The sequence below is a fragment of the Embiotoca jacksoni genome, unplaced genomic scaffold, assembly GCF_022577435.1.
Source record: "Embiotoca jacksoni isolate LCO1_2020_lvr unplaced genomic scaffold, fEmbJac1.0.p SCAF_46, whole genome shotgun sequence".
NCBI classification, from domain to species: Eukaryota; Metazoa; Chordata; class Actinopteri; family Embiotocidae; genus Embiotoca; species Embiotoca jacksoni.
Genome location: NW_027185399.1, coordinates 1806772 through 1833066, shown reverse-complemented (window position 1 = coordinate 1833066; position 26295 = coordinate 1806772). Strand labels below are relative to the sequence as shown.

The 26295-nt window shown below is 48.3% G+C and overlaps 1 protein-coding gene across 4 annotated transcripts; it reads right to left on the bottom strand.

Moving 5' to 3' along the window:
* Nucleotides 1-635: 635 nt before the first annotated feature.
* tasora (transcription activation suppressor a) lies at nucleotides 636-25573 on the bottom strand. Of its 4 annotated transcripts, none has more exons than XM_069169555.1 (28): nucleotides 25106-25573; nucleotides 22821-22966; nucleotides 22650-22742; nucleotides 22357-22429; nucleotides 22070-22161; nucleotides 21795-21926; nucleotides 21349-21479; nucleotides 20530-20561; nucleotides 20299-20404; nucleotides 19464-19567; nucleotides 19253-19356; nucleotides 18855-18927; nucleotides 18615-18689; nucleotides 17992-18170; nucleotides 17603-17917; nucleotides 17336-17516; nucleotides 16377-16505; nucleotides 16099-16253; nucleotides 15730-15928; nucleotides 14884-15333; nucleotides 13534-14678; nucleotides 12881-13003; nucleotides 12598-12757; nucleotides 12335-12443; nucleotides 11858-12036; nucleotides 11599-11748; nucleotides 2480-3218; nucleotides 636-2399 (listed from the first exon to the last, which is right to left on the bottom strand). In XM_069169555.1, the coding sequence occupies exons 1-28, from the start codon at nucleotides 25407-25409 to the stop codon at nucleotides 1907-1909; spliced, it is 6171 nt and encodes a 2056-aa protein (XP_069025656.1). In that variant the 5' UTR covers nucleotides 25410-25573; the 3' UTR covers nucleotides 636-1906. The 4 variants fall into 4 exon arrangements, with proteins under 4 accessions (XP_069025656.1, XP_069025657.1, XP_069025658.1 ...); XM_069169556.1 differs by having other exon boundaries at nucleotides 15730-15922; XM_069169557.1 differs by having other exon boundaries at nucleotides 25165-25400.
* Between the last annotated feature and the right edge of the window lie 722 nt (nucleotides 25574-26295).

The following is a 26295-nucleotide window of genomic DNA, read 5'->3' as shown; positions in this document are numbered from 1 at the left end:
TAACTTTAAGAAACAACAATAATATAAAATAATAACTTGATACTCAAGAGTCGGTTGCTGTGATTGATTTCAGGTTCTTCAGGCTGAAAGAATACACGAGGAATAAAAAAATAAAAAGTAAGTTTTAAATGAAGGCAGCTCTTTTAAGTGAGTGAGCTGAAACTATAAGTTCATTATTATATTTTAATATTTGTCAATTCTTTAAGCAAAAAAAGTCGTATATTGACTTCTCAAATGTAAATACTTCCAGGTGATTTAGTGAGATTTTAAATATTTTTTTTTATTGACCAAACGTTCAATCATTTAAATGAGAAAAATTTGAAGATCAAATATAAAAAATAAAATCTTTCACGATAAGCACTTATTGACTCACCTGATTTTCCACCGCCGGCATTTCTCTTAAAAGTGTGAACGTTTGCAGACGTCATGTAGAAGATCGGGAGGTGTTTTTTTTTTTAGACCGATGTGTTCCCGAGTCCGTCGGAGATCCGCCGGTGGCGACTTCTACTGTAGAAACAGGAAGCTGAACAGGAAGCTCGCCGCTGCACCCACTGAGCGTGCTCAGTACGCAGGTTCAAAGCTTGGAAAATTCACAACGAATTCGCATTCAGAAGGAAAACGTGGAGCCGACGTCGCAGGTTTCTGCAGGCAAATTTTAATACAAAACCTCTGATGTAAAAAACAGAACATAAAAAAATGATTTTTAAGTTAAAACAGTTGTTTGTTTCTAGATACAACAACAACGCAACACGAACAGCTCCCAAAGTGGCAGAAAACCAAAAGGTCCAGTACAAAAACAAAAACATCTTTTTTTCTTTTTTTTTTTCCTTTGCAAGTTATGACCAGCGTCCTCCAGAAGACGTCGGGTCGTCCTTCCGTCGGAGTCCTTACGAGTTCCTTGTTTTTTTTTAAAAGTTCTTCCATCGTATCGTTTTTTTTTATTTGTATTTTTTTTTAATTCAGCGGCTCATGTTTCCTCCCTGAAGAAAAACAACCACAGGAATAAACCCGTCCGAACGGCGCGGCGGGGAACGAACTGCAGGTGGCGCCGCGTTCGATAAAAATGGGAACATTTCAGTGGTTCGGTAATAAAAATGGGGAGAGTCGTCCTTCATCCGGTCCGACGGCGGTCTCTCGGGGGCAGGAACAGACTTCTGTACATGTCGGGGCGGACCTCCTGATGACTCCTCACTGTGTTGTCGTCAGGTTTTTTGTGCGTCCAAACGCGGCCTTCTGCTTCCGTTTTAAAGCCTGCAGTTCGTACCAAACGACAAGTTTCACGCTCGAGGAAAACTTTTTACACCTTCTTGAGTCAGTCGACACTCTGAGGAGCACGTCGGGGTTGTTTTTTGATGACGTCGACACTTTTCTACAGATTTTTGTTGTCCTATCGACACTAAACTGAGAATTGTCGGACACGTGAAGACGTCTCGTCGGGAAATTACAACTTCTTTTTGAAAGATTAAATGAATAATGAAAAATATACATATTAGAAAATGAGTCTCTGAAAACGACCTTCTGGTGTTCAGATTGAAGAGCGACTCGCTCATTTCCATCCGGTCTGTGTTAATGAATCCTGTTTCGCTGTTTGAAGACGAACCAGTTTTAACACTTTAAAAGTGCAACGAGCCTTTTGAGATCTTTTAAGAGACTTACAGCTGATCGGACGTCCGTCTGATCCAACAGGAACCTTCGACGCCGGCTTCCTGATTCTATCTCAATAAATTTATATTTTAGGTTTGTGAGCCGACATCAACGTCACGTTTGATTTTGTGAAGATGAATAATGGACCTGCAGAGTGGACTCTCTTCATTCCTTCTTTAGTCCAGGATTTAGTTTCGTATTTGGGACGTTGGACCGAGCGTGGGACGAGAGTTTGATCGGCCGGTGTCTTTAAACTGGACCTCTACATCCCGTTGAAGCCCCCCCGCGGCCCCCCTCGGTAGCTGCTGCCGCCCTGGCCGGCGGGGCTGTGGTACCCTCCCACCAGTCGAGGACCGCCGAAGTCCCTGCCGGCCGGCGGTAAACCCCAAACCGCAGCGGCAGACCCCGTGGGGCCTAAACCCCCGGTCCAGATGGGCACGGGCCCCAGGAGGCTCCTCATCCCTCCCAGGGAGGCCAGAGGCCCCAGCGGGGGGCCCGGGGAGAACGGCTGGGTGTGGAGTCGGTGTGCGTGGGGGGGGTGGTGGAGGAGGCCGGCGCCCCGCTGCTCCGGCTGCTCCTCGTTCAGGCGCTGCCGTTTGTGGTGATGTTTGTGGCGATGATGTAGGCGTCGTAGACGAGGCGAGTCGGGGTCTTGGTCGCCTTCCTGATCCGTTGCCGTGGCGACGCTGGCAGAGCTGCTGCCCGGCGACGCTCCCTCTCCTCTTATTGGCTGTTCCTGGTCGGACTGCGCGTCTCTACAGGAAGAAGACAGGAAGCGGTTCATTGACAGAGAAGTTACAGACTGCGGGGAAACAGCAGTGGTTCTGTGACTAACCTGGATCTGTCGCCCTCTAGAGAACAACCTGCGGTACTGCAGGAGGTTCCACCGGGTTCAGCTGCTTGTTCTTCTTCTTCAGTTGTTGTTTTTTCTCTCCCATCATCGGCTGTAACCGCAGCTGCGTTTTGATTGGACGTGAAGGCGGACGTGTCACTTTTACCGGAGCCGTGGTTTCCTCCCTGTGACCCCACCACTCCCCCCGGAGAACCGTCTCTCCCCGGACCTCCTCCTCTCCTCCGTCCGTCCCTGGGAGGCTCCTCCCTCCTCTCCCCCTCCCCCACCATTGGCTGCAGTGCGGAGTGAATGAAATCCAGAGTGGCCGCCATCGCTTCCTTGGTGCAGAGCTGGTCCGAGTCCGGACCCAGTGAAGGGATGGTGTGACCGGGGGTGCCGAGGAGGGTCCTGAAGGGGTTGAGGTTCAACTCCGCCAGCGACTCCAATCGCTGCTGCTGCAGCTGCAGCTGCGGCGAGAGCGCCCGACGCTCCGCCCGCAACTGCAGGATGGCCCGCCGGAGATCCTCGTAGTCTTTGTCCGAGCGATGCGGCACGCCTTCCTTACAGGAGGCGTCCGGGACGAGCTGGTCGGAGGGGGAGAGGTGGGGGAGGGAGGGGAGGCCGGAGCCGGACTGAGGGAGGAGGTTCCCGGAGGAAAGAGGGTGGACGTGCTCCGGGAAGATGGAGGGGCAACGTTTGGAGCCCGACGCTGAGTCAGCGAGACCGATCTGTCTGCCGAGACCTGAGGACAGGAGACAGAACCGAGTAGAACACAGAGACGATATAAAACCACAGACTGGATATAAAACGATATAAAACCTCAGACTGGGTATAAAACGATATAAAACCTCAGACTGGGTATAAAACGATATAAAACCACAGACTGGGTATAAAACGATATAAAACCTCAGACTGGGTATAAAACGATATAAAACCTCAGACTGGGTATAAAACGATATAAAACCTCAGACTGGGTATAAAACGATATAAAACCACAGACTGGATATAAAACGATATAAAACCTCAGACTGGATATACAGTGGTGTGAAAAAGTGTTTGCCCCCTTCCTGATTTATTTTTTTGCATGTTTGTCACACTTAAATGTTTAAAAAATTGTCCTGCTGCAGAACCCAAGTTGGCTTCAGCTTGAGGTCACGAACAGACGGCCGGACGTTCTCCTTCAGGATGTTTTGGTAGACGGTAGAATTCATGGTTCCATTTATCACAGCAAGTCTTCCAGGTCCTGAAGCAGTAAAACAGCCCCAGACCATCACACTACCACCACCATATTTTACTGTTGGTATGAGGTTCTTCTTCTGAAATGGGGTGTTACTTTTACACCAGATGTAACGGGACACACACCTTCCAAAAAGTTCAACTTTGGTCTCGTCAGTCCACAGAGTATTTTCCCAAAAGTCTCGGGGATCATCAAGATGTTTTCTGGTAAAAATGAGACGAGCCTTAATGTTGTTTTTGCTCAGCGGTGGTTTTGGTCTTGGAACTCTGCCATGCAGCCATTTCTGCCGAGTCTCTTTCTTCTGGTGGAGTCATGAACACTGACCTGAACTGAGGCAAGTGAGGCCTGCAGTTCTTTGGATGTTGTCGTGGGGTCTTTTGTGACCTCTCAGATGAGTCGTCGCTGCTCTCTCGGGGTAATTTTGGTCGGCCGGCCGCTCCTGGGAAGGTTCACCGCTGTTCCATGTTTTCTCCATTTGTGGATAATGGTTCTCACTGTGGTTCTCTGGAGTCCCAAAGCTTTAGAAATGGCTTTAGAACCTTTTCCAGACTGATAGATCTCAATTACTTTCTTTCTCATTTGTTCATGAATTTCTTTGGATCTCGGCATGATGTCTATCTTTTGAGGATCTTTTGGTCTACTTCACTTTGTCAGGCAGGTCCTATTGAAGTGATTTCTGGATTGAGAACAGGTGTGTCAGTAATCAGGTCTGGGTGTGGCTCGAGAAACTGAACTCAGGTGATAAACCACAGTTAAGTTATGTTTTAACAGGAGGGGAAACACTTTTTCACACAGGGCCATGTGGGTTTGGATTGTTTTTCTCCCTTAATAATAAAAACCTTCATTTAAAAACTGCATTTTGTGTTTACTTGTGTTATCTTTGACTAATATTTAAATTTGTTTGATGATCTGAAACATTTAAGTGTGACAGACATGCAAAAAAAAATTGAAAATCAGGAAGGAGGAAAACACTTTTTCACACCACTGTATATAAAACCACAGACTGGATATAAAAGAGTTTGTAGCTTCCAGGTCTGTAAAATGGTTCTGATCCAGAAGTGTCTTCAGCTGCAATACCAGCGAGTGCCACTAGAGGTCGGCTCCAAAAAGCCTCCGGCTCCATAGACTCCCATTCAACTTCTCTCATCAAATCCAAAGTGAATAAAATGTGTCCATCAGTTATCTCGGTGTTGTTAGCTAAAGTCACTCCTTCTTATTAGTTTTCTGGAGGTCCATCTGAAAATAATCCCTCATTCATTAGAAAAGAAGATTCTGTCGCGTCGGGTGGCCCCAGGCCTTCATGTGTTCCTCTAAAAAATACACCTGGAGTCGGGCAATATGGTCAGAACTTCCACTCAGACGGTCCGAAGCAGAGCTCCTGGCGTTAACCCTCCAGGAGGACCACGGAGATAATTCGGCCTGATCTGGTGAAGTAATGCCTCCGTGATATGCCCTGGTTTAACAATGAGTGACTCTGTATCGCTCAGAAACCCTTACTGAGCCTCGGGGCGAACGTCTAACGCACTCCGAACGTTGAAGTGTAACGAGGTCCTTGAGGTCAAGATGCTCATCCCCTACGTACTCATCCCCCAAAGAGGGAAACCAACTGTCACTCACCTGGAAGAGTCCGGCGTCCCGTGTGTGTCGATCAGGGCTTGGAGGAGGCAAACTAAGGTATTTGGTCCAACCCCTGAACAATGGTCAGCGTCGTATTTTTATTTAAAAATATATAAAAGTACAAATTAACAAATGAGGTGCAAGAGCCTACTACTTTTTACCCAAAGGTTGGGTTAAGTAATCCTCGAGTGCATAAAGGGCACCGACACCAGGTTACAGTAAACTGAAAAGGTGTCCAAGCTGAAAAAGTAAGTGTCTCAAAACAAGGTTCTCTCCTCTCCTGCGTGCAGCTCTTTTTATCTTAACTTTTCAGGAAGTGCTTTTACCATATATAGACACATCCAGTGTGAGAAAGTCCCTTCAAGGCGATGCACAACCAGGGGGACGAACATCTCCCTATATGGTAAACGTTTACATTAGCTTCAGCCGATGTTTATATTACTAGGAACACGATAAACATTCATATTCTTTTGAACAAATAGCATTTTTATATATGACTACATAGAAGCTTTAGCTTAGCGGGTTGGTTACATGTTCGTTAATAATATGCAATGCTGTTTAGCCGAGTATACGTCCTTCGTTAGGACTGTCACAGTTCCACTCTTGAGCGCCTGCACAACATCCTCCTCTGGAACCGTTCACCGAGCTCGTCTGCGTCGGATGGCTGCTCGGACATCGTTGCTCAGGGCCCCGGGGTCAAAGATCTGCAAACAATGGGTCTCCGTGCCGTCGTCGCTGTATCCCCGTATGATACACCAGACACCTCCCAGGTACTGACGGAAAACCGTCACTACGGCCCTTGTTTTACCCCGACGGACCGGTGGCACGGCTCCGCACGCCCCAATACTCCGTCGGTTACGTCGAATGGGCACGGACCGCTCGAGAAGGTCGTCGAGTCGTCTCGGGCTGTTTTGCTGGATCCATCGGCGGGTTTCCCGGCCTGAACGCAGATAGTGGATGTCCTTCCATCTCGCCGGATCCCGCAGAGCGTTGTGGCTCAGGCGGTCCTCATGGAGGTTGTAAAAGATCTGCTTATCATCTGCGTGTGCCGGCGGGGTTTCTTTAGGCCTCCAGCTCAGATGCCTCGGTCCGTTGTCGACTCTCTGCTCATCTGAAACAGACGGGATCGTGGCCGCTGTTGTGTTGCAGTTGGGCTCCTCCGAGTCCAACGCTGTGAGAGGGGTGGACTGGTCTTTGTCATTCTCTGGGGGTGGGGTTGTTTCCTCCATTGGATTGTCCCCATGTTCAATATAATCAAATTCGACGTCCTCCAATGCCCCAATTGATTCCAGCCAGTCTTGTTCAGGGTTAGTGGATGCAGGTGATTCAAGCGGCAAAGCAAGCGGCTTTTCACCGTCTGTGGAATCAGGCGAGTCAGCAGCCTGGTAGAAAAGGGTGGAGGCCACTCCCATGTCATCTCCATACGTCACATCCCAGAGAGGCCCTTCATGGTTGTCAAGTGCCATCAGCTGCCCGATGATTCCATCAGGATTAGGTTCTATGATCGTTAAAGATATGTTAAGGCCCCTCCTCCGTTTCCCATCTGTTATGTCCTGCCATACAAGGCAAAGTGTTATGATGCCGTCTTTTGATTGGGTTTTTTGATACCAGGAAGTGACTTGTGTCATGTCACTCTTGCGTTGAGTTCTTTATTCTCCAGATCAAATTTTCTCTTTATAGTTTAAACGATATTACGTGTCCAGTTTTCAGTAAATTGTGAAACCAACCGTACTCTTTGATTTCCTCTCCCATATGGACAAAAGTGAGCGTCATACTTCCCCATTCCTTCGGGTCGTCATGGATGCTCTGGTGGGCCGATGGCCCGAGAACCTGATTCGCCATAAATCTACGCATCTTTCCATCTAGACCAGTCGTTCCTTCATGACATTTTGTTAGACGGGTGGAAAGGTTACGAGTGCATCCTGCAGAAGATCCCAATCCTCCTGCAGCTGTCATTGGGTCTCGGCTGATTTTGTCTCATGTACAAAATTGTTTCTTGAATATCTTCTAGGAGGGTGGTCTCTGTCCATTTTCCGCATATGTCACTATTTGAACGATTATGTTCTCTACAATATTTTGTACTTTTTAGGTCTCCCTTCAATCTATGTTTTGGGTACGTGCCGTTCTCCAGGTGAGCTGAGGTGCTCATGCAGGTGGTCAGCTTTGTCCAATAACTCCATATTGCTCTGGGTCCAATTTTTTACCTCAGAGTTGTTGGGGTTTGGCACCCATATGTAATCTTTGTATCTGTTACCATCCTGGACATTTTTTTCTAAGGTTTGACCCTCGGTCACAGAACGTACTGCAGGCCCATAAGTCACAAACAGCGTCCAATTAAAACCTGTTGTTACGAATTTCACCTCATTTGGTGTTAGTAATGTACCCCCTTTCACTATGTGTCTGCCGGTAAGGCATTGTCATGGCAGACTATCACAGGCCGAACCCCCTCGGGTGGTAGCCTCACAACATTCACCTGTTGATACCGGCTGGTCGATTCTATATAAATTCAACCTCATACTATGTTCATGGTAGCAGCGTTCACAGAAAGCGAGCCTGCATTTCCCCGGACCCTCTCTTCCCGGTGCCAGGTCAGATGCTCTGGTTTGCCTCACCAGGTCACCTCTATGGTGCCGAATTCCTTCCCAGAGTTTATTGGCTATTTTACTGCTCCACAAAGCACAGGTGCCAATGTCATATTTCTTCCAGACAACTTTCTTGTTGCCTGGGATGATCTCACCGTATCTGGCTCGATCATATTGGTATCTGTTAATACCGACCTGAAGCCCTCCTCCGCCTGATGACATGAGTATAGTGAGTCTTGCCTCGTAACAGGAGAGCGGAGTATTTGCAGAATCAGCCCTAGTGGCCATGTTTGGAGTTGTCTACAGTCTTGGTCGCAACTGATATGGGTGTGCTACTCCTAGTTTGGTTAGCGTAACTACGTTACTCGTTACCGCTTTTACGGTGTCTTTTCCTTCACACTTGGTAGCAATGGGTTGCCCTGGCTGCAGCCTTCCTCTATCTATCCACACCATGTCTCCTTCCTGTAATGGAATCGGAGAGGGTGGGTTAGTTTTGGGCTGCGTTCTGGGCAATTTTGGCATGCTCAGATATTCATTTAACCTCTTCAAAGGAGTCGGTTGATCCCAATCAAAAGGATGATTTTCCCTTATCCAATCCTTAGCTGATCTGACTGCTCGTTCAGCTACACCATTAGTTTGTGGCACGTAGGGTATAGAAAACACAGCCTGTCATCCCATTGCTTCTAAAGCGTCCAACACCTTATTTTTGAAGCGAGTCCCATTATCCATTCTTAGGGACAAAGGTTGTTTTCCTGTGAAGAACATATTCAACCATTTTGAGACTGTACGTCCCGTTGCTCTCCCAAGCAGAACAACTCTCGTGTCACCTGTCCCATTAACAGTAATGACCATTATCTATTACCGCCGGGGCGAGTCCTCTCAAACGGTCCTGCAATATCCATTGAAAAATGTCTTGCACGCATCCTTCACAACTTTTCTTAACCCCAGCGAACACTTTTTATAGGTTGGGAACGAGTATGTGATGGGTATTAAGGTATTCTGTTCTCTGTACTCTTTGCTCGGGTCGACCCCTGGGAGGCTGCCTGTTCTCCCGGCGATCCCCGTTTTTTGACTCCTGATTTGATTTAGCTCTCCACTTTTGCATGTTCTCCCTGTGCTTGCGTGGGTTCTCTCCGGGTTCTCCGGCTTCCTCCCATCATCCAAAAACATGCACCTCAGGTCAGGTTACCTGGCGCCGCGCTAGTGGCAGCCTGTTGCAGCAGCTCCCCCCTGAGAGCCCCCCTGCTGTAGTGAAGACATTTCCCCTCGGGGATTAATAAAGTGTATAAAATAAAAAAAAACAAATTAAAAAAAAAATCAAATCACTGGGCATTGTTTGAGGTTTTGCAGATTTTTTTAGTGACTAGGCTACATCTATCGTACACTAGCATCTCCGTTCATAAGACATTTTTTCTGTGGCGAACTCAACGCTCCCTTGTCCCATAGGACTTTTATTGCTTGTGTTAAGGTAGTCTGCCTGTCATTCACGGATTTTGTAAGTTGGTTGATGACCTCGTCCATTGGGTCTTCCCCTGGGACTGTCGGCCTGCAATTTAACAAGTCCTGTGCCTTTGGAGGAAATGAGCACATCTCGCTTGATTTTAAGAAATGCCGTGGCGGTTGGGTCAGATAACAATATGTCAAGTCCCTTCTCTACGCATCTATGGACAAATTCTGTGTCTCCTTCACCTGATTTCCGTTCCGGGATCATGTCAGTGAGCATTTCCATTCTACTGAATCTGATGCCTGTGGCCATGTGTGGTTGTGCAAAGTGTGCGGGGGAACACTGATATTGTATATCGGGAGAGATGTGGTTCTGTTAGGGGTGTGTGTGTTCCAGCTGAACTCAGGGGGTACAGGCCCTGAGTGTGGTCTGAGTGCAATGGAGTAGGACACCCATGATAGTTTGGAGTGCTGCTCTGAAGCCCGAGCATGTTCCTCCTCTATGTGCCTTTCTACTGATCTATCCCTGCCGATAGAAATCATAGCCTGCACATAAGTATGCGTCTTTCCATGGCTTAGTGATTCCTGGCATCTGTATTATCTCTTCAGCTGAGGGGCCGTACACTACAGCCCTTCTCTCCTCTGGTGTAGCTTCGTACCATGGTATGTCCAGGTAATCTTCCCCCTCCCGTGGCGTATAGCCTCGGTCCTGTGTTACAGGGTTGAACGGGTAACCGTTCTTTGTCTGGAAGACAGGGGGTACAACTGGTGGTTTGTGTGGATCATATGTATGCATCGTCCGTGCTTTTGCATTTTTGCGTAATCCTCTACGCGGCTGCCCTGGTAGGGGCAATTCATCCCGCCGTTTGATAGTAGGCCTTCTGGGTGTTGGTGTTCCAGACTCTGTGCCAGGTGACCGGGGATTGCTCCCTGGCTCACTTGGGATTTTATATGATGTGTGAGGTATGCTTGGCCTCTTTCTCCAAGGAGTTCTCGGGGAATGATATTCTAAATCCTCCTCATCCGTGTCCAGATCTGTGGCCGCACCTCTATCCGGTGTCGGGTGACGTGAACTTTCGTTCTGGTGTTTGTCATGTGATTTTCCAAAAGCTTTTTCTAACATGGTCATTTGTGTGGCTCCGTCTACCAGCACCCTGATTGTATTAGTAACCTCGGACGTACTGTCCCAAGGGAATCCTGCTGCAAAAATCAGGACCATGTCATCGCTACTGTGCCCTTGATATCTGGCACCCTGGGTGCGTAGTCGTATAGTGACTATGGGTTCTCCCTCATCTTCACCTGCCTGCATGACCTGCTAGAGCAGCTGATACATGTGGTGCACCGCTTCTGACTCTTCCCTGCCAATTATAGCTAGACTGTGCTGTGAATACAACCCAGCCAGGTTCCCAGCACTACCCTGGTAGTGTGGTTCGCCGCTGAACAATGTGGATCCCACATTCTGCTGAAGGATAGCCCTATTTCTGCGGTTATGTTCTCTACCATGTGCTCTCCTAACCTCTGATTCATGCGGTTCCATTTCCAGGAGGTCATCTCCCATGAAAGTGGTCAGGGTACCCATAGGGCCTGGTTGAATCTGATCTGGAGGCACCACTTCCACTAGGAAGATTACTCTGCCTTGCCTGATTTGGTGTGGCAGCCTGTCTAGTGGTGGTGGTGGGGGGGAAACTCTGGTGGGAGAGGAAAACCTCCTCCTCCAGGACCATTTTAAGGGGTGTGTCTCTGAATGGTCTGGTCGGGAGTAAGTGACCTTGGTGGCATTTAAGGCCGCATCGGAGACACGGGGTCACGTATTCTATCTGTTAGTGGCGTGGAAGTATGTGGAATGTAGGGTGGTGGCGGTACTATTGCAGGGAGGTCTGGATAAAGATCTCCTGTAAACCCCAGTTCTGGTGTATGTGGGAGGGGGGCAACGCCCAGTGCAAACTGAATTGCTTCAAACAATTTTTCGCTCTTGGTGAGGATGACCACATCATCATCATCCTTCGTTAGGACTGTCACAGTTCCACTCGAGCGCCAGCGCAACAATTAAAAAATACCTGCTTTGGGGGCGTGTCTGTTTGATTGACAGGCCTGTGGTGCAGTCAGTTTACAGCTATCGGTGGGCGGGACGTAGTATCGTCAGGTTTCCAATCAGATCAGTCAGAGCCACCGCTGGCTCCTCCCCCAACCTGTCTACATATGGTCCCTTCCTGGTTGCAGCTTGAAACATCGCAACTACTCACCTTTGGGTGCCAGCAGATCATCTATGAACGGCCGCTTGTCCTTGATGTCATGGCAACCGACCAGTCTGGTGAGGTCGTGCAGGATTTCTTCGACACCGGCCACGATGATGCCGCTGCTAGAGTACGCGAAGAACATCTCGAATCGAGGCTCTGAGTTCAGAACGAGGCGCGAAGGACTCATTACTCGACGTCAGGTATACGTAAACATATCGAACACACAGTTAGACCTGATGAAGAGGAGTTGGAGCTGCGTACGTACCGGTGAGGAAGATGGTGTGTCGGTACTGAGTGTACCGGGCCTGGTGCTCCAGCAGACAGTCCAGGTCGGGGGAGCGATCGTTCGTCATGTCGCAGTGGTGGTACGGGAGGAGCTCCACGATCTGACGCTTCTGATAGGCCGACAGCACGTCCAGCAGGCTGGCTGCATCCATCCTGAACCTGACGACCGCACACACACACACACACACGCACACACACACACACACACACACACACACACACAGTGAAATCCTGGATGTTCAAGAGACGACACTCTGAATACTTCCTCTCTAAAGTTATTACTTCCACCTCCTCTGCGTACGTCGCTGTGCTCAGAACTTATTTAATTACACCTCAAACAATGACATTAATGGGATTTCTGACTAAATTCCTTCTGAAAACGAGGAAATATGACGTCTGGTGACAATGCCACAATCCTGTCGGTCGGCGTCGGCTGTTCTACGGCGAGAATCAGTACCTGGCTTGTTCTTTCAGTCTCTTGTAGGTCTTGCAGTGAATCTTCCACTTCCAGACGCTCTCCGGAGAACTGAACTGTTCCAGCGACATCAGCAGCGCCGCCAGCTGATCTGCAGGACGACATCTCACTCATCAACACCTCAGGGATGCATCTGTCCCATATTTCACAAGTTTCTTAATATGTAAGAAAAGTAAGATGAGAGTTTTGGGATTTAATTATGACAGATTCTGCCGTTGGACTGTGACCTCTGACCTCTGACCTACCATGAGTGATGAAGTCCGGGTTGAGGACGAACTCGTCCGCGACGATGCAGCCTCCGGAAGCGAACAACTCGTTGTAGCTGTTGTTCCTGATGTCGCTCAGCGTGTCGATTCCCACGAACATGACGGACGGGTGTCGCTTCAGGGCCACGAGGTCGGGAATCTGGCACACACACACAAACACAATCCTTCAGTTGGTCTTATTTATCAACCAGTGGCTCAGCAGCACCAAACGTGAACGTCGCCCCCTACAGGAGGATGCAGAAACAGACATCGTGTTGAACACCTTGTGCACGTTTCCTGTGATGTCCTTGTTCTTGACGATGACCAGCAGCCGGTTGTCGGGGTCGTCTTGGTTCAGAAAGGCGGCCGGACTCTGCTCCACGTTACCCTGCTTCAACAGGTGCTCCTGCAACGCATCAATACACACAAAAACATTCAACTTCAACACCAACGGAGGCTCATTTCTGCACCGAGGAGGACACAAGAAAAAGGAAAAAGACCTCCTTGACTTTCATGAAACTTGGTGGAGGTGTGCATCACGGACGGAGGAGAAAACATGTGGCCCACTTAATGCACTACGTCTTGAAGTGACTCGCGTTCAATGGTGACAAAAAAACAGGCCATTCTAGGAAATGCAAAGCTTTTTTTTTAATGTTTTTTTTAACGGCAAACTATTAATTTCTGAATAAATATTGTACTGATGATGGTCTAAAATGAGTTTTTAGTTAAATAATGTGTTCACCTTCCAGAAACCAGGTTAAACAGATTCCTTCAGTCCCATTTAGGATTTAATAAAGTCTTCCTTCATTTTACTGTAAATCACAATCACTAATATCCCCATTTATGTATGTATTTTATAATTTTTTTTCTTCACTTTTTCAAGGTTTTCTTTTGTATTAAAATCTTTTGAATGCATTGAAACATCCGTGCGGTTACCTTGACGTCTTGGTGGACCTGGTCTCCGGGCTCGTTGCGGTGCAGGTGGAAGTGGAGGCAGTTTCTCTTCACGTCTTTGAAGATCTCCTTCAGGCTGTTCAACACCTCCGGCTGCAGCTGGCTGATCAGGGAGCTGAGGGCCGTGGCCTGGGGGGCGGGGCCTGTCGTGGAGCTCGGGCTGGGGACGGGCTCGGAGGGGTGGGAGGGTTCCCCGCTGAACCCCGGTGGAGTCGCGGCGCGGTCAACGGGACTGATCCCGTCGTCCTGCGTCTGCCTGATGTTTCGAGCGGTCGTCCTGCTGACCTCCGCGGTGGGACTCTGTTGTGGTTTCCATGGGGACGCAGAGTCATCGGACTTGTAGATGGAACCAGAAGCAGACGCGAGGACGGACACCGTGACGTGAGGACTGGGGGGCTTCCTGCAGTTCGTCGAGTCCGGCTGCTGTGCTTCCCCTCCTCCGGAGGGGGCGGGGCTTTGACCGAGGTCGCCGGCGGTCAGTTCGGCCGCGTTGTCTCTGCCCGCTCGGACGCTGGCCACAAACGCGCTGACGGTGTTGGCCAGCGCGGCGTCAGAGCCAGTCTGGCCGCCGTCCGCCTGGTGGTCGTCGTCCAGCTCCGTCAGCATCTCGTCGATGGTGTCCTGCAGCGAGCTCAGGTAGTCCTGGACCGGAGGACACGGCACGTAGAAAGTCACGTACTGTGAGACCGGAGGGAGGCGGGCGTACAGAGCGCTGCTGCTGCCGGCGGCGACGGAGCGCTGAGACTCGGGGAAGTTGTAGTGGATGCCCTCCTCCTGCAGGAGCAGCTCGATCTCCGAGGAGAAGTCCCTCACGCATCGGTCCACGATGTTGTCGATGCCTCTGCTGGGACGGGCCGAGGAGACGGAGGGAGGCGTCACGGACACGTTCTCCTTCTCGCCGTCCTCCTCTCGTGTCGTCTCCATCACCTCCTCTTGGTCGTCTTGAAATTCGTCGGACTCCTCTCCTTCTTCCTTCACTCTCTCAGCTGGCTGAGTTGGTCTGTCCTCGTCCATACGTTCCTCCTTCGGCCTCCCCGTTTCCTCCTCTGCGGGTGGTGGTGGGCGTCCGTCCTCGGCGGGCTCCGATGAAACGGACGTCTCTTCGCTCTTCTTCTCTTTAGACACTCCTGCCGGAGACAGACGCTGTTAGGACACGTTATACCAAGACACCATAAACTAACATCTCACTATGTGGAGCGAACATCCTGCTGATATTCTACGTACAAAAAAACGCAACAGGAAATAAACTTCTAACTGAAAAAGTAAAGTAAAAACTGCAGGTGGCATCGTGGTCTAAAACTAGAAGCAGAAGCTGAGACGATGTCGTGTTACCTGAAGACTCCCCGGAGACGTCAGCGGCTAAATGCTCCTCGTTAGCACCACTTTGCTTCCTACTAAGTGGGCTGCGCTCATTGGGCTCCAGGGACGGACGGACGGGAGGGTTGGTCTTCGGGGACCGGCGGCGGGTAAAGGGAGGAGGAGGGGAGCTGGTCCGCGGAGATGGAGGAGGGCTGGGCTCTGGGGACGGGCACTGAGACGGGGAAGGCGGGGGGCTGGGCTCCGGGGACGGGCACTCCGAGGGCGAGGGCGGGGGACTGGGGTCGGGCGTTGGCGGAGGGCTGGCCTTGGGGGAGGCGGGGGGGCTGGGCTCGGGGGACAAAGCGGGGCTCATCCTGGGAGGGAGGGTTGTCGTGGCGACGCCCGTTGTCGTGGCGAGGGGCTGGTAGCGCGGGTCCTGGGGGATGTTCCGGTCCCGGTGGACGTACCTCTCTGAACTCAGACCTGCAGACGAGAGTTCAGCGTTAATACAGACGTCTCAGTCCTTAACGGCTCTGAATATGTATTTAATATAAAATGCTGATAATTGCTGCGTCATAAAGAAACCGCTTATAAAACTATGAGCTTTGGGTGTTTTTTTGTCTCCAATATTTGGCAGTTCATTTTCCAGAGCAGAGCTGTGATTCCAGATTCTGGAACTCTGGATTCGGTTTTATTTCCAAACAATGGGCCTTTTTTTTTTTCTTTCTTTTTTTAGTGATATCATGATGTATTTGTATATTAAGTGGATGTATACTGCTGTTAATGTTTGTATCTGTTGTAAATAAATCAGTTTAACTACTGAATTATGATGTAAAAACCAAACATTTTTCTATAAACGGTATGTTTTGATGTACAGACCTGTGATGGGGATGAGGACCCACGGGATCTCCCCCTCTTCCTCCTGCTCTTCGAAACTTGCTGCTGTCCTCCACATCCATCCTAGTCCTCCTCCTCCTCCTCCTATTCCTCGACCTGCTGGTCCGTGGTGATTCGTCTCCCCGCTGTGTGAGCCGGGACTGAAGCCCTCCAAACTACTGACGCTGCCCGCCATCTGCTCCTACACACACACACACACACACACACACACACACACACACACACACATGTAGTGGTGGTGTGAAGGTAGTTTCATGGACAGGATGCTGACAACACCCACCAAGAACTCTTTAACTGAACATATGGGCATCAACGTATTTAACCAGGTCAGAGGTTCGGGTCAGAGGTTACCTCCAACTCTTCCTGCTTCCTCAGGTCGATGTCACAGCTGGTGGGCAGGCCCAGCTTCGTGGCCAGCCTATCGAACGGACAGGACTCCCTCAGCCCCTCCTCCCGCGCCTCAGAAAGGCTCTGATTGGTCCCTCCCCGGGCGGCCTGGTTGAGACCTGAAGAACGGGAGTTTTTAAAAAATGCTGTTAACGCCATTGAGACCGAAGGATTTTAAGATTTTTCCTGAAATGAAACAGGATGAAAGAACAGAAGGAATATGAATATCAGTATCCAGTCACCTGTCAGCAGGCCGAGGAGTTTGACGGTGAGTTCAGATCCGTCGTCCCTCAAATCGACGTCCCTCAAACCCACGGAGCCGATCATGGACGAGAGGGAGACGGGAGAGGAGGCCGCCGGGCTTCCATCAACTGAGGAGCCAAGAAGAAGACGTAAGACACCGACTGAGAGCTCAGCAACAACATCAGAGCAGTTCAAGATCTCTGAAGGTGTGTTAGGACTGATTTCAAGAAAACTACTGAATATCTACAGAAGCCCCCTTTTTCACAGGCGGTACCGGCTCGACTCGACTTCTTTACTTTTGGGCAAAAGTCATAGATAGTCCTGGTACTGTCTTTGTTATCAGTCATAGACTGTTTATAAAAGTGGACGCAGCTTCCAGGTCTGAAAAATGAGGCTAATGTGGAAGGCCTGAAAGCTGCAATACCACCGACGGCCACTAGAGGTCGGCTCCCAAAACCTTTCGGCTTCTTAAACTCCCATTCCACTTCTCTCATGAAATACAAAACTTAGTTAGTTATCATGGTGTCATTCACTAAAGTCGACGCCTTCTTATTAGTTACAGTGACCCCAATTTATTACTTTTTTTTTAATTCCCTGGAATATTTCGCTAATTGCAAACTGTCGAACCACGGCGTGGTCAACTGGAGTGTTCCTCTGTTTGGTTGGATCCAGCGAGTGTTACGTTGACATCAAAATCGTTTCGCACGATGTCGCCATGGTAACGACGCCACATCGATGTTTTTTTTTTTTTATCTACAGCGGAGAAGAGACGAGTCGGAACCGATAAAAGTTCACTGAAAGAAAAACACGAGTCCCTCGACGCCACAAGGACTCGCAGAAGAAGGTGGTTTCCATCAGTTCACCAGCGCCCCTCCCCCCTCCCCACCCCACCCCCGACATCGAACAGCTGCTGCTGTTCCCTTGTGCATGTTATTTGTTATTTTTCTGGTCTCCTCACCTGTGATCTTGTGTCTCCCGAGTTCCTGTGACGTTTTCAGGAATTTCAGTGCCCTCTCCGCCGCCTCCTGCTCCTGCTTCCTCTTCCTCCCCGGAGGCCTCAGTCCGTCCGCCACCTCCCTCTTCACCTCGTTTTCCGCGTTCCTCTTGCAGGTCATGACGAGGTCGATCAGCTGCTGCATCTGAGCGACACGGGAAAAGGTCGACGTCAGTATTTAACTCACGGCCTCAATTTCAAAATGTCCGGACGCGGCGCCGTGTTTCTAACCTTCTGCGTGGTGCTCTGTCGGTCTCTGGGGTCGCCTGCCGCCTCCTTCGGCCCGCCGCCCCTCCTGCTCCTCCCCTCGGGCCTCCCCTCGGGCAGCTGCTCGGGGAGCTGCTCGGGCCTCTCCTCAGGGAGCTGCTCGGGGCCGCAGTGAGCCTCCACCAGCTGCCTGACGCGCGGCACCGGCAGCAGGTAGTGGGTGGGGCAGAACAGGTAGGAGTGCAGGTAGCTATCCAGGTTCACCCGATGGTGTTTGGGAGGCAGGGTTCCTCCCTCGTCCAGCTTGGAGTCGAACTCGTCCATCGGGTACTCCCGGGCCTGGAGGAGACGGAAACACCTGCTTTAGTGACACGAAGGGAAACGACGGGAACCTGGAGGCCGGCAGCGGTTACCTTTCCGTCCTTCAGGCCGATGAGGTATTCCCGCGCCTGGTGCTCCACGCCTACAGACAGCTCGGCGGGGGGGTCGGTGCGGGCTTTGACCAGCGCGTGGTGCAGCGCCGGGACGAACTGCCCCAGCCGCAGCATCACGGCGGCGCCGGACGTCGACGGCGGTGAGGCGGCACGGGGTGCTGCCGCAGGGACGAACACACAGAAAACAACATCAACATTTACAGCGCGGTTTTAGCCCAAACTCACCGGGGTCGAGTCGAACGGGTCTGAGCACGATCCACTGAGACATGTTTCAGTTGGTAAAACATTCAAAACTAAGCGCCACCCAACAGTGACGTCACTCGTTGGTTCGTGAACTGCAGTTATTGCTCATTCGGAGGACACTACGCCCCTGAAACGCAAAACCTGACACCACAGACTTGTCAATCAAACAAACACGCCCCCACAAACATACCGCTTCCTGAGGCCCTAATATCTTTTTATTTATTTATTTTTTCATCTTAAACTCTATTAAAGTTCCTTTTGTAGCGCAGACAACAAAATAACGTTATTATAAAAATATATGGCCGATGTGTAAATTAGCCCCCCCCCCCCCCCCCACCCCCACTCCCTCTGTTACTCACTGGATTTGGCCACATCTCTGGACTCTGGGAAGACAAACAAGGCCTGAAGAGTTCTCTTCCAGCTCTCTCCTCTCTCTGAAAACAGACGCATCCTGTTACGCATCACGCAGACATCTTAACGCCGTTTCCTTGGTCCTCCCACCACGAAGCTGTCTGAAGCTCAAATCCTTGTGTAATATCAAATATTGTAAATATCATCCCGTTCATAATGTGAGTGTGGCATTAGGTCCGGTGTCGTACCGGTGGGCGTGGCCATCTGAACGCTGGACAGCAGGAAGAGGAAGCCTCGGTCTGTAAGTGGAGAGACCAGAACCTGGAGAGGACACACGAGCCTCCGTCAATCTTTCACAGCCCAATGAAACACGTGTGCATTTTTCATAATAAAAGTGAAAAGAAAATGGTATCATGATTTTTTTTGTTTTTTTTTGTTTGTATAATTACCCAAAAACAAATAAGCTTCAAATTTTTTTATATGTCAGCATGAATGTGATCGTTTGCCTGTGGTTAGTTTGTTCCTCTAAATTATCTGCAATCATATCACTTCCACAACACTGAAGTCGCTTTGGAAAGACAAAAATCTCTGATTCCACCCAGCAGAAATAAAATGCTCTACGATGTTTAGAGAAAGCAGAACCCACCACTCTCTTCTCCTCCAGCTCCTGCAGCAGTCTGGACAAGCTGGTGGTCGACCGACTCCTGTCAATCACCTCCAGAAGACTGCAGCAGTGGCCGTCCTTCACAACTACGCACAGAAACATACAAACTGTCATTCAACTACTAGAATTTATACCTTTAAACTGACGATGTCAACATTAAATAGTGTAAATGTACTCGTGATGTGAAACGTACCTTCTTGGCTGCTGCTGTAGAGGTTGTAGGCGAACAGGCCGGAGGGGAAGAGCTCGGTCGCCGCCTCCAGCCGCATCAAATTACCGACATCCAACTTGTCCGGTCTGAAGGAGACACGTGAGCGATGTAAACAAAGCAGAGGCGAGTCCTTTTAAAAGCCGAGGATGCGCTCGTTTAACTAATGAAATAAGCCTCTGTGTTGATGTGACTAATAATCTACGGCAGCTGGATATAACAGCTGACTTCCTGCAGCTGTTAACCAATCACAGCGTCCCACCGAGGAGACGGATGATGTAATTAAGAGGGTTAAATGAGGCAGAATTTGACCTGATGAAGGTGGTGTGTGTCATAGTTTGTATGACGTGGATGAATTTGATTTTGATGCGGTCATCTCACTTCATGTGACTCGTCATATTTTCAGAGTTTCTAATTGGCTCAAACCAGATGTTCCCAAACCCTTCAGACCATGAAGCGAACCAAATTGACCCAAAAACCACCTCCTCCTGCAGACACCGACGACTTTAGACTGTGTCAAGTTCGCGTCATGTCGGACGTGATGTCACTTCCCCCTGCGCGTCTTATTTCTAAAATATTGAAATAATTTACAACTACTTTTTATATCATTATAATTTGATGTACGTGTAATAACAGTTGTCTGTAATCTAATAAAAAAATGAAATGATGATTTTGTTTTTTGGGACTACAATGGTTTCGGCCTTTCAACGATACACTGGAGTACCACCGGGTGAAAGCCTGGCGTACCACCGGTGGGTACACGGACCACAGCTTTGGGGAACCACTGGGCTGAAAACAGTGTGAGGAGTCGAGTACTCACAGTCTGTGGGGCAGGAAGGGAGGCGAGGAGGAGCGGAGGGACACCTGGAACAGAACCCGCTCGGCTTTCACCAACTCACCGCTCCACACGGTGAACTGAGCGCGCTCTGTGGGAGCGAAGACACCACCAGAGAGATGAAACACGGCAGAGAGAACATCCTACTGGGTCTTAATCATCTATATTAAATATCAAAGCTGTGTGATGAAACGGAGGAAGGGGGGGGTTCCTCACCTTTACTCGCCTCCGCTGACTGACTGTTCAACCTGGAGACGACAAAACACAAACAACAGTTCAGACATCAAGCTTGAAGCTCACGCAGGTATTTAGACTGAATCCTGAATAATTCATATTATTCAATCAAGTCAAAATCATAATAATAATCCAGATTTCTGATTTCTTTTTACCCTCCAGGTGGCTGATTTATTTCACCTTCACCAGTTACACTGACACCGATATTATCCTCGGATTTTATTTTTTTTATTTAGATTTTAGAGTAAAATAACTTTAAAATAATAAATTAATAAATTTTAAAAAAAGATGATTACAATGGGGAGGGGTGGGGGGGACACAGAAGAAGGGATCTATCTGCACCTAAGGAAAAAATAAAACCTGAACATGTGATCCTGTAGTATGATGTCATCTATATGCAAGACAAGTTTTCTCTTTGGTTTTCTTCTGTTGTTTTTTCCCCTCCGGACTTATTAATTCATTTATTTGTCTCTATGAATCCATCTGTTTGTTCCTGTAGCGTTAAACAATAATATACTTACAAAACGTACCGAGCCTTTCAAAAACTAATCAAACTAATTTAATTCCCCTCCAAAAAAAAAAAAAAAAAAAAAAAAAATCTTCGGTGGAGTCAAAGCGAATCACTTCCTCAACCGCAGGAATGTTTGATGAAAACACAACAAACAAACTAACACGACTGATCAGCAATAAATAAATTAAACAAAGCACCTTCATGTCCTCCAACAGCTCCACAAACTGTTCGGCGACCTCCTCAATCAGATTATTCAGCAATATAGAGTTTAATGTTTTTAAACTGCGTACCTGACGGGTGCCAGAGGTTTGCTGGGCAGCGGAGCGTCTTTTCCTTTAACCTGGAAGGAGACGACGGCGTACGGACAAACCTGGCGAGGCCGCGGACGCAGCTCGTCGAACGAATACTCGTAGAAGTATTGCTGCAAAAAAAAAAAAAAAAAAAAAACACAAAGAAAAAAACAAGAGGACAGAAGTGTTCAGAGTCGCACTTCACTTCCTGGAAAGAAAACTTGTCTTTGATTTCAGTATGTCAGTTAAAACAAGTTCAGTCTTGAATCAAAGAGGAAACACAAGCAGCAGAAAGATCTAAAAAAAAAAAAACGGCTCAAACTTTCAACATAATAATTTACTTTCAAAATGTGACGGAAAGCTGCTTCGTAATCATCTGTGTGAATTAACGTCTGAGAATAAGCGCTGCGTTTCTGTGTATTTAATAACACGTTTTATTTATGTACCTGTGAGAGTTCGAAGGCGCGGTAGGACGAGAGCGACGTGACCTTGCTGGCGTTCTTGGAGATGTGGCTGTCGAAGCGCGGCGTCGGATCCTGAAGGTTTTTCATGTTTTCGTAGATGCTCTTCACTTTTCCCTGAAAGACCAAAAATATATAAATAAAAGCATACAAATGAACAATTTTGGAGGGAAAAATATAGATAGATAGATAGATAGATAGATAGATAGATAGATAGATAGATAGATAGATAGATAGATAGAAGGGAGATGGTGACTTACCTTCATCACTTTGAAGATGACGATCTCCCCCCTGGTTCCAGGCATGAGGGGGTTGATGTGCAGAAGGTCGGAGTACCTCGACAGATACACACCTGAACACACACACACACACACACACACACACACACACACAGAAAAAAATTCTGTTATAAAAGTCTCCACTGGAAACTACACACTAGACTGTAGCATGAGTGAGTGAGTGAGTGAGTGAGTGTTTCTGTGTGTGTGTGTGTGTGTGTGTGTGTGTGTGTGTGTGTGTGTGTGTGTGTGTGTGTGTTCACTCCTACCTTTCGTGGGGTTTCCCAGCACCGTGATCCAGCTCTGACCCACAAACAGTCCTTTCTCACAGAGCTGCTGCAGCTGCAACACACGAGTCGTTTCACAGATGAGAAGTCAGATCATAAATGACTCAGTGACAGAAATCAGCTGATGATTCTGGTCCAAAAACACCGTCGATCTTTTAAAAAAAATCTGTGACGTTTGCTTGTCTTTTTTTTTTTACAAACCCAGGAAATAAAAATTTCACCTGACAACTTCAGCTGGTACAAATTAACTGATCACATCTTCGTGTTCATCTCACCTTCCCAGAGTCGGTCATTAAGAAACAGTAGCTCTCCTCCAGCTCCTTATCCGTCCTGCCCTCTGACTTCATCTCCCGCCTCTTCTCCACAAACTGAAAACACAAAACAATCCATCCAACATTCATTCGTATTTTTAAAAAAGGTGACTGTCCGGCCGTTTGTCAGCTCACCTCCTTCTCCAGCGGCTCGCTGTGGAGCAGCCGAGGGTTGCAGTAGGTGAAGCAGCCCGTAGAGTTGGTGTCGATGTAGCTGGAGGTCAGGACGGTCATCATGTCCTCGTGCTCCCTGGACTCAGTGGAGACGAACTGGAACAGAGCTGGAGGACGGACGGGGAAAGACGCGTCACCGGCGGAGTCCATAAATCATAAATATGACGCAGTCTTTTCCCACAAATTGACAGTTTACTTGTGATCGGTGGCGCGGCAGGTAATCGATGTGCAGAGACTCGTGCAGTTTGGGAGGAGGGTGGGGGGTTGTGGTGTTACGCAGGATATTCTCTGGAGCTACAATTAACAGATGTTCCCCGAACGCCTCATATGCAGGTTATTGGTGCACACAGAAGCCTTCTGGCTTCTAATTGAGTAATTCTGGCTGCACCAGTCCAATAAAACACATCCGACTTTAATGCTGATGTACAATATTGAACATGTGTAGTTGTTTACTGTGGGAGCTACACATGAAATAACTGGAGCCAACACTGCTCATCCTTTACACAGATCTCAGCCTCCTGGGTGGTTTTTTTTTGTTGTTTTTTTTTAAAGCCAAATTCCCAGGAGGGGCGAAGAACCGGCAGCAGCTGCCTCCCCGAGCCTGACGAGGGCTCAGCTGGAGCACCTAACACCTGACAAGACATTTAACAAGAGATTAAACCAGGATATATGTGTGTGTGACACAGGTATGGTGTTTTCACAACTAGTGGGACAACACTGGGGTAAAAACACAGTGGGATTTGTTTGTTTACATTTTTGTTTGTCAAATGCTCACAGCTGTAAATGTGCCAGTTTGAACCCAAATGGTTCATTTTAAACTGTTGTCACTCAGCAATATGTTAAAGTCAGACGTTAAAATGACAATGAAACAACAACCTGTTGAAGTTAGTACGGGGCAAAGTGAACAGAGTGAAAAGGAAACTATGGCGCTCATATGAGACACTATTGAAAAGACAATTAAGATACATGAAACCCAATTAGAAGACAGAAGTGAATGATAACAGACAGAAATCAAAGAAATCGTAACAGTCTCTGGATATTTGATGGAAGTTACTCTGAAGGCTGCCTTGGCCTAAGGAGCGGGGTTAAACTGGTGTTAAAGTGGGTTAAACTGGTGTTAAAGTGGGTTAAACTGGTGTTAAACTGGGGTTAAAGTGGGTTAAACTAGTGTTAAACTGGGTTAATCTGGTGTTGAACTGGGTTGAACTGGTGTTAAACTGTGGTTAAACTGGGTTAATCTGGTGTTAAACTGGGGTTAAAGTGGGTTAAACTGGTCTTAAACTGGGTTAAATTGGGGTTAAAGTGGGTTAATCTGGGGGTTAAACTGGTGTTAAACTGGGTTAAACTGGTGTTAAACTGGGTTAAAGTGGCCAGACAGCGAGGTTAAATTAATTTATAGGACAAAGAGAGACACAACAAACCAACAATCAATCACCATAGCAACAAGACCAATTTACAGCTGAGCTTAATCTTTAACCTGGATGTTATTAAACTTTGACCCTTTACTGCACTTTTTTTTTTTTTTTTTTTTTCTTTCTTTTAAGGAATAGCAGCAACAAAATTGTCCTTAATTTGTTAAGTTTTAAATCTCGAGTCGTTTTGATGTCAGTAATCAGAAGCAGGAGAAACTAAACACATGTGAGCTCCGACCGACTCGAATGTAAACAAGGAGGCGGTTACTTCCCTTTAGCTAACACTAGTTAGCTCATATAAAACTAAAACTCCAGCTTTACACTTGCAAGTGAATCCCGGAGGATTTACTTTAACTCGCAAACAAACCACAGTCGACCAGAAGTGAAACTAAACGTCATATTTGATCAAAAACACGTAATTCACGTTGAAGTGGCTAAGCTGCTAGCCGTTAGCATCCTTAGCTTGCCGTTACCCCAACAGACGTTGTCGCCGGTCCGCCGTTCACTACAACCGAAACTAATCACGGTGGACGTGAATTTAAACGTGACAGCAGACTTAAACACGCGCTGCGTGTATGTGTGAGTTTGTGTGAGTTTGTGTGTCGTTGTGTGTCCGTAACGAAGCAAAGCCAAGGAGCTAAGAAATGGACTTGTCCGGGAATGGGCGTTTAGCTGTCCGATAATGGAACTCAGCCACTGCTCCCAAAACTTAACTTCAGGGCAACGATTAAAACGTTAAAAAACTGCGTTTAAAACATAAATGTGAATAAAAAGAAAACATCTGTTTGTTCCTCGACTGTAACTTCAGTGAATCGCGGAAGGAGAGCAGCCCACCTCTGTTCTCCTTGGTTTTCCTCGGGATGGTTATCTTGAGGGGCTCCATCGGCATGTACCTCTGGTGGATCCCCGGCTGGATGGAGTTCCTCCTCTCCGTCCTGCCGCCGGCGGCTCCGGGTCGGTCCGCTCCGGGCCGGTCCGCTCCGGGTCGGTCCGCACCGGGCAGAACCTCCCGGGCGGGATGGACCTCCGCCGGCTCGCCATCTTGCAGGCTAAGGCTAGCTCGGAGCTCCGCGGCGGCGGCGGCGGCGGACAGCCTCCTCGGACGACCCGTCTCCCGGCGGGCCGAGCCGTCGTCCATCGTCAGACTTCGGGACCAAACCGACGCGTGTCTTCCCAACCGTTACTCCGTCCCCGTTTTCCGGAGCTCGCGATGCCACCGGCCGCTGTTACCTCCCCGTCCCGCAGCAACGCAGGGGGTCGAACCAACACACAGCTCGCGCCATGCTTCCTTGCGAGCTCGGACCTTCTTCACCGAGTTTTAGCTGCAGCTCCTTCGCGACGCGTTACTTCTGCGCCACCTGCTGGAGGTGTTCGGAACCTCCGCTGGCAGTTGGCTTCGTGCGGAAGCGAAAACGAAACGGATTAAATAGTCAAATAAAAATTAAACAGGGAATTGTTGAAGGTCAAGCTCGTTCAAAATAACAAAACTAAAAAGAATTATGACGCACTCGATGATTATATTCGATTGAGCACATAAACATAATAAATCTCATAATTCTGCCTTAAAATGTGTTTTCTTTTTTCAATTGGACTAATTTTGCATCCGTGTTTTTATTTCATCCCCATTTTGTTTTCATCAGACTTTCATACATACCCCAGATTTTTTAAAATATTTTCCAGCAGAGATGACTTTAGCAGGTTTATCATTAGTTATAAGTAAAACTGAGCTGGTTCGTTTAAGATGTTTAGTGGCAGCTTCTGGTGTTCCTCAGGGTTCAACCTTAGATCCTCTCTTTTTCACAATCCTTATTCATAACCGTGGACAAAATGATTATACCTGTCAAGTGCACTCGTTTTAAAAAGTGAAAAGTTACTTTTTTATTTTGTCTTCACATGAGAACCCTTTTTTTTAAAGACCATCAGTAATTAACCAACCAGTGACAGACTTCTCTTAAAACAGTTTATTGATGTTTTGGTTTTGTAATAATCAACACATCAGCTGATATCTCAAACTAAATACCACG